At 29.6% G+C, this 13667-nt stretch overlaps 1 protein-coding gene across 1 annotated transcript in view; it reads right to left on the bottom strand.

Annotated features, from left to right (window-relative positions):
* Positions 1–13086, bottom strand: part of LOC108911379 (eyes absent homolog 2) — a 68389-nt gene extending 55303 nt beyond the window's left edge. Inside the window, exons 1-2 of the mRNA XM_018716302.1 lie at positions 12810–13086; positions 4249–4292 (exon numbers count right to left, since the gene is read on the bottom strand). Of these exons, the coding sequence (XP_018571818.1) occupies positions 4249–4292; positions 12810–12890 (125 nt within the window). The 5' untranslated portion in view covers positions 12891–13086. The remainder of the gene's footprint in view (positions 1–4248; positions 4293–12809) is intronic.
* Between the last annotated feature and the right edge of the window lie 581 nt (positions 13087–13667).

Here is a 13667-nt window from a genome sequence, read left to right as displayed (position 1 = left end):
TTTTATAAAAATCATAAGATTTCTTAATTTCAACTTTCTATCTCTAAATCAAATGTCTACTATCCTATCACTATGTTCCTAAGTACCTGCATAAAACAAACTTGAAAAATGAATGGTAAAAAGAAGTGTCATTATAGATCATGAAATGGTAGGAAGTCAGTGAAACATTATCCATTTTCCTATTTCTTCAATGATATTACAGAATTACTTTGAATTTGGGGAAATATTGCGTTCATGTACCGTCCGTACGACATTTATTGAGATAAAATTCGAAGAGCACTCCTGCGTCACTTCCTTGGAATGAACCGCATCCGACTCCCGACGTAGAAAGACATTGGCGTACTGTATTTTGCAGTAACGAAGGCGTATTTCTTCGTAAGTATGTCGTCATGTGCATTTTCAGTGTAACTTTTTATTAGAATAAATCAAAGGAGGTGAAAAAAAGGAATTTAATTCCCGATCGAAGATATGGTCTTTAACGTGTATAATTATTTTCCAAATGAAAATGTAATGTAAATTGTTACAGTAGTTCCGATAACGGAACTTTATTGGTTTATCCTTTTCTTGAATTTCTATCTCAACAAATATTGTACCTGCTGTATGTAAAGTGCAAATGGTGGATCAACAATAAACGTGTAAGCTGAAAAAGGGAGTGCAGGCATAAAAACATTTTCTAAAAATCGAAATATTTATTTCATCAAAAATCGATTTTTTTCGGATTGTAGTGCCTCCTGTACAATTCTGAATAAAAAAGAAGTATATTATGGTGCTATACTTTGTTAGTAGGTCATGACATGAGAACACTGCAGATAAATAAATATTCCATGCCTTCATTGCATCAAATAACTGCTGACTGGTCAGTAAACATCGACAGCTGGTATTGTGTTCACGGTTAATTTGTTGAGTCTACTTTTATTTTAAATGAATTATGATGGCTTTTACAGAGATTTAAAACACTGGAAAGGTTTTGAAACATCTGCGCAAATTTAACGTTGACGGATTTGCTAACTAATATTAGTTCCTGTAAGTATATAAGTACACATTAAATTTAGTAACACGTCTAACACCGACGAAGGCTTGATTAATAACTGCTCCTATCGTTAAGCAACTTACTACAACATTGTTTGAAATAGCTCAACCGTTGGTTAGATTCACGGAAAAAATAATACCGAAACTCGTACAGTTGTATCAAATTGTGCAAAATGGCAGGTCAATAATATTTATTATTTCCTAGTATATCTGTCCGGACATTAATTTTTTCTGGTCGCTGGGTTCGAGTTTCTCGTATCCAATGAGGATTTTCTTGACATCAATGTCGATAATTTTGTTTATTATAAAATCCATGAAGCATAAAAGTGGCTTCATCGGTGAACACAATATTTTTGCCAAATTCCAAATCCATGTTAAATTTATCTAACACAGTGTTACAAAATTCAACAGGTTTTGCAAAATCATTTTGCACAAGTTCTTGAACGAGCTGCATCTTGTATGGATGAAACTTTTCCTTGTGGAGCTGTTTCAACACAGAACGATGTGAAATGGCTTGCACCCTACCAACTTCCCGACTGGACAAATGTGGGTTCTCTTGTATTGACAGATGCACATTTAAAGTAGTATCGTCATCAGTAGCTGTTTTTGGCCGCCCTGTATGTAGTTTGTTAAATTTTTTTAACAATTTGGAACGACAAGATTGTGTTATTTGCGGTCTGTTTGGATGAAGTTCGTTAAACAACTCACATACTTCCCGCTGTGTTATTTTCCTGTCACCATATCCCCACCATCATTAAAACCTGTATTCTTTCCGTTTCATTTAATTCAAGCGCCATTATAACTTACTAAGTACTTAAGTACACAGAAAATTGAGTTAAAAAGTACGTTTACTGCAACAATGCACACAATTACAAGCAACTGACAGCTAGTGACAGTTTGGCATTGTTCTGATTTTGGCATGGCTAACTTGATGTTCATAATTATTTTGATAAACAGTGTCAAAAGCATAATAGAAAATTTAATTTTTTTGTATTTTTTTCTTATGTGACCCCATTAAAATTGTATTGTATCGTATTTAGAAGGGTCCAATGTATTAATTTTCACCAAAAAAAAGTATATGGTGCCGTTTAAAAAAATTAAGTCAGTTACCTTGGCAACCACATTTTTTGTGCTACGAAAAATTGCTTGATATCACTAAACGGAAAATAATTTCCCCTGACACTTTTATTAAAACATGTTTTTGAATAAATTAAAGTTAGAACAATGAAGACTAAAGAGGTGGATTTGATTTTGAGGGGAATTAAAAAATGCAAAAATCCCATATAAGAAAAACAAAATAATTCGTTTGCCCACGAAAAAGTGTTCTTCTCTTCTTCTCCATCGACAACTTCGAAATGTAAATCAAATTCCGCAAGTTTGTCATAATTTAACTGACCTTATTGTATATTTTAAAACAACCGAGATCCCGATAGTGCGACGGCAAACGGACACCCTGTATTGGAACAGTAATGGACTTTTAGGTGGGTATATGTGAAACGTGTATTCAGTGTTTACTACCAACAAAATTAAAAAAAATTAAAGCCTATTTTTTCGAATAAATTTTTTTGCCATTAAAATCTGTCTTGTAAAAATTGCATACCTACACGAATGTTGGATAGATTTAAGTAAGTGGCAAATAAATTTATTTAGAAATTGGCAAAACCGGGACTTGGGTAGATAAATAGTAAGAAACAAAGAAGAACATTAATTAAGGAATAGTTCAAAAAATGAAAAGTGTGTGTATGTATAATTTCTAAGATAAATCTTAATATGTGTAATTTTTTCATTTAATTTAGTGAAAAAATACCTTTACTATCTTGCCTAAGATAAGTGAATTGATCCTTCAATTGTTTAAATAAAATCAATCGTTTTGAGTTAGTTTTTGTAGTGTTTCGATCTTTAAAATGATGCTCATGTGTCGTTCCAAGTTCAAATTTAATTCAATTTTTTTTACACCAAATATTTATTTGCTGGCCTCTGATATTAGCTCAAATGACACCAGCAATTATTTCCTAATTATAATACTTATAATAATAAAAATATATTTCTCGCTTAATACCCTGTATCTTTTTAACGAAGATAAAAACTTTATAGGAAAGACTCCCCTTAAAATTCACCGAAGAATACGAAGTTTCATTTTTGGTCACCATTTGTTAATCACCCTGTATATACAGGGTGTTCCAGAGCTATCTTGACAGACATTATCTCGGAAACTAGTCGAGATAGAAAGAAATGTTTATACACAAATGATTTTCTTTTATATACAACATTTCTTTCTATATCGACTAGTTTCCGAGATAATGACTGTCAAGATAGCTCTGGGACACCCTGTATAGATACTTGAACATATTTTATATGCTATATTTCTGTAATAAAAAATATATTTTTTAATATTGTGTGGAAAACTATTTAATATCCATTATGATTTTAGTGATTTCAATTGTTTTTCAGTAGTCTGTCAGTAGTTTGTTTCATAAAATTATTGAACAAAAAAAAATATCAAGTTACAATTATTGCGAAAGGGAGCAATAAAGGGATATTTTGTTTACTAATAGATATTATTACAACATGGCATTTTGGAGACGTTTTAAAACGGAACAAAACTAAATTTACCATCAAAAATTGTTTGAGGACATAAATAATTAATATATGTTGTTGGCCAAATGAACATATAATAGATATTTTCTATACATTATAATATACAAATTATTATAATTTTTTACCTTTAGCAGACAACTTTTTTAGGGACCCCTATGAAACTCATTAAATTTTATTGCTAGGCGTTGTTATACATGCTCAACTGACTTCGGAAAAACTATAATAGGATTGTGCGAAATTTTAACTGGACAGTTACCAATTCTTGTTTTGCTGTGCAGCATGCAGTTCTTATTAATGGACAACAACTACAGTTTGTTCGGAACGTAAATTATAACACTTAGTATAAGTGCTTTAAAATATAAGTTTTTAGTACGTGTATGACGCTTATATTGTTTTAAAAAGTAAACATATTTTTCATATTAAATTATGAATACATTTTTTCTTTTTTTTTTCGGGATGGTTTGAAAGCTAGAAAGGTGCATTATATCTTTTGCAGTTTATGTCACTAAAACTTTCCCGGATTCGATCTTCCCGAGAAGATTATAGAACAAATGAAATTTTTCTAGCCGGGTATGCATGTAGGTACTAGGTACCTACTTGATACTATTTAATAAAACTTACGTTTCCTTTTCAGATGAATCTGCGTCGGCACGTGGTCGTTTCATCTAGAATATAAAAAGAAACATACAAATTAATAAGTTATAAAGAAATCGCCAGTAATAGTAAAAAGCAGGAAGAGTACCTATCGCTTGAAATTTTCGACTAATTACAAGGATGTTACTATTAATCATTTTCTAAACTTCGATTTGCGTTATCGATATTAATGATCATAGATTCGTCAGAAGAAAGGAAGATTAAATATTAAAAAAAAACACTACTATAAAATCGAAAATCTATCAAATAATGCTTTTAAGTGACGTATACAAATTTTGTATATTAGTGAATAATTAGTAGGTACATTTTTATTTAAGAAAAATACATTGATCCAAATAATAGATAATAAGAAACAACTAGGTTGTTTATACTTATTGAGTTTGATAAAACAGTAGTTTCTTTTTTGCCTCCGTGCAATGATTCTAAGGATGAAGAGAAAAAGAAAGAAGTAGGTTGCACAGTAGGTTGTCTATGATCATCAAATATGTTTTATTAAGTTATTTTTAGGTTGAAGAACTTTTCAGACATTAATTATTGAAATATACTAATAATAATATTTATTATGCAATAGACAATACAATTGCATAGGAATAGGAGAAATCAATAATTTCATATCCATAATTAATTCTAAAAGTGGGCCCTATGCTCGAAAAACAAATCCAGATACCCTAAATACATTGAAATTTACGAATAATTTTTTTAATCTAATTTCACGTAATAGTTTTTTAATTGGTAACCGTCAAACAGAGTTCGCATTTTTAGATCGGTTAGTAGGTAAATATGAATTTGTCTACAATGCTATTATGCATACTTTTAGAGTTTAATCCATTATGGGAGATTATTTAGGGGATCAACCCTTTCATCTCATTGTATGTATGTACATGGTAAACGCAAGCTGTTCGAATACTCTTCGAATGTCAAATTTTAAAATGCAAAACTAAATGAAACGGTAAAATTGTTTTTGAAACGTAATAATAATTGTTAAATACAAGTGATCAAATAATACCTATGTACTTTTACGCAAATTTTGGAAATCTTGTGTTTAAGTTGTGACAAATCTTGAATCGTAGGTTTTTTATTCTATTTTTTTTTGTGAAATGTTCTTTTTCACTTTTTGAAACCTGTTTATTTCCTTTCAATGTCATCACATAATATTTAGTCAAGAAATTTCTTTCAAGGAATAAACAATTTTTGTTGTTTTTACCTTGAAAAAAAATTTGAATATAAATATCATGTATGGCACATAATTTGATAGGACATTTTACGTAGACTTCAAATATCGAGAAATGTATAGGCTGTTTCTTTTAAAAAAAATGTGTTTAATTTGATTGAAGTTTTTCTGTAAATATCATTTGACAGGAACTTTGATTAGATTTCAAAAATCAAAATACCTATATGAAGATAGAGTTTTTATTATTTCAAGAGTTGATTTTAGGCGAAAATGGAAGAAAAAAATTTTTTTGTAATTATGTTTTTTACAAAACATGACTAGTTACAAATCGAATGAATCATAATTATTATGGTAAAAATCGAAATAATCGGAAAAGTGGGGTTAAAAAACAATACTTTTTAGGGATTTTTTTTGGGGTATTTAAATTGGGTATAGTACCTTTATACTTGGCTCAAGAAAACTTCATGTTATGTAGAATCATCACACAAATTTCATCAAAATCGGTTCGATAGATTTTGCACAATAATTTTGCAATCCAGGTTTTGAAAAAAAAAATTGCAAATTTTCTAAATTTTGCACAGCAAAAACCAAGGCCCTTAGATACTTGAAAATTTAATCACATATAGAAGGGCTCTCAAGCTTTCAAATTTTTTTTTTTAAATTCGAATCCGTTATTTGGGAGAGCTCTGGCGCTTGTTTAAACATTGGTTTTTATTTGAAGTAATAGACTAGTACTTCCAAATACAAAGTTGTAGGAAATAACTTTCAAAAAAATTTACAAATAATTCTTTATGGTGTTGCCAGATTTCTGCAGTAGCTACTAAAACGATATTTTTTTAAATGGCTAATTGACCAATCGATCTGTTTTTTTTAAAGAAGCGTCTTTCCAAGAACTTTTAAAACCTATTTTAAAAAAATTGATTTGATTGAATATTCACAAAGTTATTCTAATTGTTTATAAGTACTAAAATTCCACCAATGTTTAAACAAGAGCCAGAGCTCTCCTAATTGACGATTCGAATTTTTCAAAAAAAAATTGAAAGCTTGAGAGCCCTTCTATATGTGATTAAATTTTCAAGTATCTAAGGGCCATGGTGTTTGTTGTGCTAAATTTTGAAAATTTGCAAATTTGTTTTCAAAATCTGGATTGCAAAATTATTATGGAAAATCTATCGAACCGATTTTGATGAAATTTGTGTGATGATTCTACATAACATGAAGTTTTCTGGAGCCAAGTATGAAGGTCCTATACCCAACTTAAAGACCCCAAAAAATTCCCTAAAAAGTAATATTTTTTATCCCCATTTTTGTCGATATTTTCGATTTTTATAATAGGAATCATGATTCATTCGATTTGTAACTAGTCATGTTTTGTAAAAAAATTAATTACAAACATATTTTTTCCTCTTCCATTTTCGCCTAAAATCAACTCTTGAAAAGATACATAATTAAATAGAAAGAAAAATATGACATTTTTCGATTTTTTTAAACATATTGTGCCGCCAAAAGTTAAGCCCACGTTTTTTATGCGCATAGAAAAATTTTAATTTCTAGTGATATTTGAAAGCCAAAAAGCCAAAAAGCCAAAAACCAAACCAAAACAGATACCGCCTAGTCTATTTTCAACGCCACGTAAAACTGTTCATGGCAAAGAAACTGTCAAATTATATTTATTTGATTAGAAAATGATTGGGTCTATTGTAGAACCTTAAAGAACGTTAAGTAAACGTATGCCTTGGTCATATTCCACTGTATGACACTAGTTCTTATGAATTTCCTTAATTCTATCAAGTTTTGTTTATGAATGGTAAAGCATAAATAAATTTGAACATATGTCTCACAACTCATTTTGAAAACTATCAAAAAACATTTCCATAAATTTACTCGAGGCGTTCTTGTAAACACTTAACGGTAGACACCCCGTGTATATGTCGTACAGGGCATTATTTTCGAAGCATCCCGATGAAATGTTTGCCTTGTCCCACAATAAAATGTGTTCTCTCCACTCCACTTGTGTAACTTCCGAGGTACGTCAGTAAAGACCCACATCTGGTAAGTAAAGCCAATACCAATTCCATGCGTTCTTTGAAGTACCGCACTTTTCAACCGAACATAAGTTTTGCCTTAATAAGTAAAGAGGGAATGTGTTCAGCCATGCTGGCTACAGTATGCTTTTATTTTTCTGTATGGGCAATGGGCATCAACCGGTATCTTAATCTTTTGGCGATGTTTATCCTCGAAAAGGGGTGTTATTTATACTTATAGGTATTTGGTGATAGTATTTCTTTAAAATTAGTGACAAAACTACAGGTAAAATTTAACTTTGTACTTGCAATACATATTCCTAAATATCAGATACGTATTCTCTTATAAGTACAAAGTACCTAGTGAGTTTTATTGAGAAAATAATTACAAAAAATGGACACATGAATAAGAAAAAATCAGTAAATTGCAGTTAATAAAAAAACTCTTGCCCCAAAAAATGACCATTCGGGGGATTATTTTTATGAAGATAGTTAGGCACACCTCAAAAATTTGTTTATGTTTCGAAGATCAATCTGATTTTGTCTCTTGAAATGATATAGACTGTTTTAAATTTGTTTGTTTCTGCCTGTTTCCATAGTTAAAAATATCCTATGATGTTTATTCTATTATTAGGTACTTACTTCATCTTTTAGCCAACAAGGAACCAAGGTCACACAATAATTTCAAACACATCTTTCACCGTCGAGATTTCTTTTAATTTTCTTTTTAACTGTATTATTTTCCTTGTCCAAAATTTTAACCGATCCTTATTGAATTATAATTGTGACTATTCTCCCAAGCGTGACATATTCATTGCTTTTAGAGTTAAAAAATTTATAAAATCAAAATCTAGTTAACTAACAATACAATTCTGAATAGGTGAATGTGGTACGTGTTTTCTTTTTTGACAGTCTTAAATTAAAGATCACAAGGTCTTTCTGATATACCAGGAGTTTGCATCTACTAACTACTACTACTAGTTACTACTAAATACTATCCTACTGTAATATACTACTAGATATTAATTTATGTAAGATTTATGTAAGTAAACGTTGCAATAGAAATTGCACATAAAGAGGAAACATGGCAAGTTTGGCTAGGACAATATCCACGCTCTCATTTTCTCTTTCATTCAGTCAAACCCGTTAATTTAGATATAAACACGAGTCTGGACTTTGAGCTTCGAGGACAGTTTAGACGTTGACCCCCGCATGGCTATAATTATAATAAATGTATACTCTTTATAGTAGAAAATAGAAATGCAAATATGTTCTTAAAAATAACAGTAGTAACACATTAATTTTTTTTTAATACGATGTAACGGATAGAAACGTTGGTAAATACTGTGAGTCGAAGCCTCGATATACCTACATATTTACCCTTTAAATACTTGAGAATTTCTAAACAGCCTATATGTATGTATATTGTACGATCATTTCGTATTAATTTCCTTATAAAATCCCATAGGAATCTATATTAAACATCGTAATCTGCTTAACCATGCAGTCACTTGCAAAGGTTTTATGATACTTATTATTGTTTGCTATTTGTCGCACAATAGTAAACATTTGTTACTCGCTTCAATAAATATCGTATCATTCATAAGGCGATGAAACAGTACAGGTATTATTTTGTAATTGCGCATTTGCGGCGAGAAATTTCAATTTCCAAAAGCAAATTCACAAAATTATTGTCCAAATAACAAATGTAGGGTCCACGTAATCAAATATATTCATATCATCTAATTTCTTAGAAACATTAGGTCAACTTAAGCAAATAGGTGTAGGAATACGTAATGTGTAACAGATGTGCAACACTGCAAATTCCTTTTTGGACTTGGACTTACGTTTCTCACTTATCATCTTATGTGTATGTTCTGCAATATAATTTAAAGTGTGGCAAAAAACACGATCACGATTTTTAAAAAAAGATATTTTAAAATTATTCGTACAGAAGATAGTCGTTGAAGTTAACAAAATCATTTTCTTTCTTTTACAACGTAATGTTTTTTATTCAAATGTATCATAGATTTTCTTTTATTTTAATATATCTACCTACATTTTATCTAGTATTTTTACTTTATTAATTCGAATAAATAAAAAAAAAATCTAAATAAATCCAATCAAATGAAGTCACCTCACATACAAGATTGGTAACTGTCGGTATTACAGGAAACGGCAGACTCTATGGGTTAGATGCCCCACCAATTGAATTACATCGGCAATATCTAGTAAATAGCTAGTAAATAATAAATTAAAAAATGTAAAATATGTCCAAGTAACACAAAACTTCTAGAAAAAAACATTTTGAAACGACAGTGTCAAGTGTTGTAGGTATATGTGAATTTAAGGAAAACATTTTTTCAATTTATTTGAATTAACACATTTATAATAAAGTAAAAAACACGAAAGCGATAAAATATATTTTTAAAAAAGATATTTAGTAAAAAAAGAGCAAATATTGGTACGGTAAAAAAAATCACATAATCTAGTACACACTTAACACTTTTAACTATGTGGTTTCAAAATACCATTTTCTAAATGTCTTGTGTTTTTTTTATATAATTTTGTTTTTTTTTATATTTATTGATTCAGACTACCTGAAGAAACAATTCTAATAAAATGTGGAAATAGCAAGATCTTTCTAATTTTTACGTGTTGGTCTTTGTTAAGATGTCGAAAAAGAAAAATAGAAGATGTTTATTTGAAAAAGTGCATTATTTATCAATATCACCATGTCAGGTATGCGTTTTTATATTGATAATACTTGACATACCACTTTTTATTTTTATTTTGGATAATAATTATGAATTATTATTAGCTATTTGATAGATATTTCAGTGTATTTCAATGCTGGTTAGGGTATGTAACCCAAATAGAGTAGTTGTTTCCTGCAATACCAACAGTTATGAATCTTATCTGCTAGATCTTTTGCACACTGTTTTCATTTGACGAGATTATTTTAGGAAAAAATTTATTGAATTAGTTTGTGGAACGCTTTTAGTCAATATTCTATAAGATATAAAAATCCTAAACTCCAATTGAATCCTAAAGGTACTTATATATAACTCACAGTGAGGTTATAAATACTTAATATAGTTTTACAAAAGAATTTAAAACAGTATTTTTTTGACCCTATCAAAATTTAAACGAAAAATAGGAAATTTTAATTGAATTAATTAACAATAAACAATATAGGTAATATTTAAGTGTTAAATTAAACATTTTTCCATTATCTTAGTAAACTTTTCCCGATAAAAGTTTGGTAAATACAATTTTTTCTTTAAAGATTTTACAAATCCTAAAAAGTCACAGCTGATTTACCTAACTCAAGTACATATTGGCAGCGTTAACAAATACTTTAGGTACCTATCATTTTAATGTTTCTAAGGGACAGTGATGATTGTGAAACTTTTATGTATTAGTTAATAGTTAATGTTTAGGCAAGATAGTACACAACACTTTTTATTAATTTAAAAAAATAGCCCCAGGATAAGCAGTCCATACCTTGAACCATATCCAAATAACCTGATAACCAAATCCAAATATGATTTTTTGTACTAAAAATCGACAGAAAAATTGGTCTTGTATGTATGAATTCACCTTGTAGGTAATATATTAAAAAAAAGAATCATATTGAATACAAATTATCCCTGTTAGGTTCGGATTGGGTTCTATCCAGTTTTATTATCAAAATGTAAGTTGGTTTTCAAATAACAGAATGTTTTTGTTTTTAGTATAAAAATTGTGAAATAACGCTATATCTTTACTTAGGCATACCTACAAAATTTTTTGTAGGTGAATAATTTCAAAATATGTAGATACATTTATTAAAAAGGAATGGGATAGGAAACGGACTGAATGAATTAAAATATCAAATATCAAGAAATTTTAAAAAATATAAAGACTACCACTATATTATATCAAAACATAATTATACTATTTGTCCCGTCGGATATAACAACTGAAGACTGTTGTAAAAATTATTTTTTTTGACATCCGAACTACGTTTTGTTCTTTTTTATAGAAAACATGAAATATGGACAAATTAATATCCTATGTAAATTTGTCTTAAATTGAAAAACTAATCCAGTTTATTTTTTTGTAATTTTGTAAAGGTACTTATTTCGGAAATTTAGTAGCATAGGCAGTGATATTTTATTTTTATGGAAAAATTGCGTCTTTTATCACCGACAAAATGTAACAATTTTTTTGAAAAATGTTACTTTTCAATAAATTGGTTATTCTAAGTTTTATTAAAAACTGTTACAAGAATTTTCCTCGAAAATAATTTACTGTGACAGCTTGGCAGTTACAAAAATATACAGGGCGTTCCATTAAACGTAAGCAACATTCCATGACTGACATTTGAAAGAGACTGTCTCGGATTTATAGTAAATATTAATGGTTTAATGATTTTTTAGTGGCTTTTTTCCATTTTGCATGGTACTCCACAATCTTTTCAAATTAAAAGTAAGTACATTTAAATATGAATTAAAATGCTAATATCAATAGACAAAATGATACGTTAAGAGAATAAAAAAAACATTCAAGATGTAAATTATATTAAAATATAACGAAGAAAATAAGTATGCACTACGTAGGCATATATTTCAGGATTTATTTGTTTAGTAAAGTTTCTATATATGGTAGTATATAGGTAGGCAATTCGTCACCTTGATTCAATTTATTTAAAGTCCGTTTTCTTTTAGATATCTGACTTGTTGCAATATTACTTAAAGGTTGTAGAAGTAGAATATTTCTTTTTATTTCAATAATACAATATATGTAGACAAATTTCTCAAAGGTCGGGTATGTATCCCAAAATGAAGGCGCGACAGACAACTAAGCAATGCTTTCGTCAATATTTTTTAGTCATTTTTTTACATTTAGATACATACTCGCATGTGAAATAAATAGTTAGGTATATGTTTGTCATAATATTTAGTAATGCATGTTATTTTAAGAGGAGATTTTAGGGAATTACACATGGCCACCACTGACTAGCCATGCCATAAGTTGATATTTGATCCACACTGATATCAAACATGTACACTTGAAATGGGCGTTGTAATAATACTAAATAGGTAATTACGGAAGGAAAACTTTTTGAAAAACGTGCCTCTTACAAGAAAGTAGCTAAATATTTTTTTTAGAATTCGTTAATATGTTAAGTTATGAGAGTTATTCTTAAATATTAAAAAATAATAATAATAAGGTATACCTAGTTACTTTGTCAGGGAAGAATGGGATCATTTATTTATTTGCAGATATATAGATTTATAATATTGGGTAACACCTTCCAAATACCCGTACACCTGTATTTTATTTACCTTTGAGTCGCACATCTTTTCAATCATCGCACACCTTGACGTTTGAGGGCTCAAATAATTGCAAGGCATTAATGTCACCATGTTTCTGGTACCCGACGGTACCTGATTCCGCTCCACACCAAAAATACTACCACTGATAAAACACCGCTATCGAGTCCGGTTCCTTCATTTTATTAACATCCACTATATCAACTCTTTATTATCACTAAGTAACTTAATGAAATCAGTAAACAAAAACAACAATTTCTGCGCCAATACCCAATCGACACGGAATGAGCAGCTAAGTGCTAACTGGAACTGCCGGACGAATTGAAAGTCGATGATGGAGAGGGGCGATATATCCCCTCTTGTGGAAGGAGCGTAAACTAAAGCAGCTCCTTCACAACCAATAACATTTCAACTTGTGGTAGACAGAAACCTAAATATCCAATGGACTATTAGCTGTGTTGTAGCTTTTATTTTATTGTAGACAATTTGTCCAGGATTCTCATTGTCAGTAAATGACGAGGATAGGTAGCCTTATTCCTTATTGCAGCAAAATTCTTATCGTTTACTTTCTAGAATTATATGTATTATGTACATACCTGCTTATTGGACGGCTAACGTAAATCGTTTGTACATAAGTAGGTATATATTTTTTAGCAACACATAAAATAAAGGCATGTATAATCTCAACCTTTATTAAAAATATTCGATTTGGGTAAATCAATCAGATAATAATGTTCTATAGCCTCCACAAAGGGCAGTTCGGTTGCAAAATGACTTTTTTCACTTTCAAATATTCTTATAAATACCAGAATCTATGATGCAATACGCACCTAAAACTCAAGAGTAAGTTTGTATTATTGTTTGTACTCT

The sequence above is a fragment of the Anoplophora glabripennis genome, unplaced genomic scaffold, assembly GCF_000390285.2.
Source record: "Anoplophora glabripennis isolate ALB-LARVAE unplaced genomic scaffold, Agla_2.0 scaffold620, whole genome shotgun sequence".
In the NCBI taxonomy this organism is placed as follows: domain Eukaryota; kingdom Metazoa; phylum Arthropoda; class Insecta; order Coleoptera; family Cerambycidae; genus Anoplophora; species Anoplophora glabripennis.
This window is presented reverse-complemented; position numbering and strand designations above follow the sequence as displayed.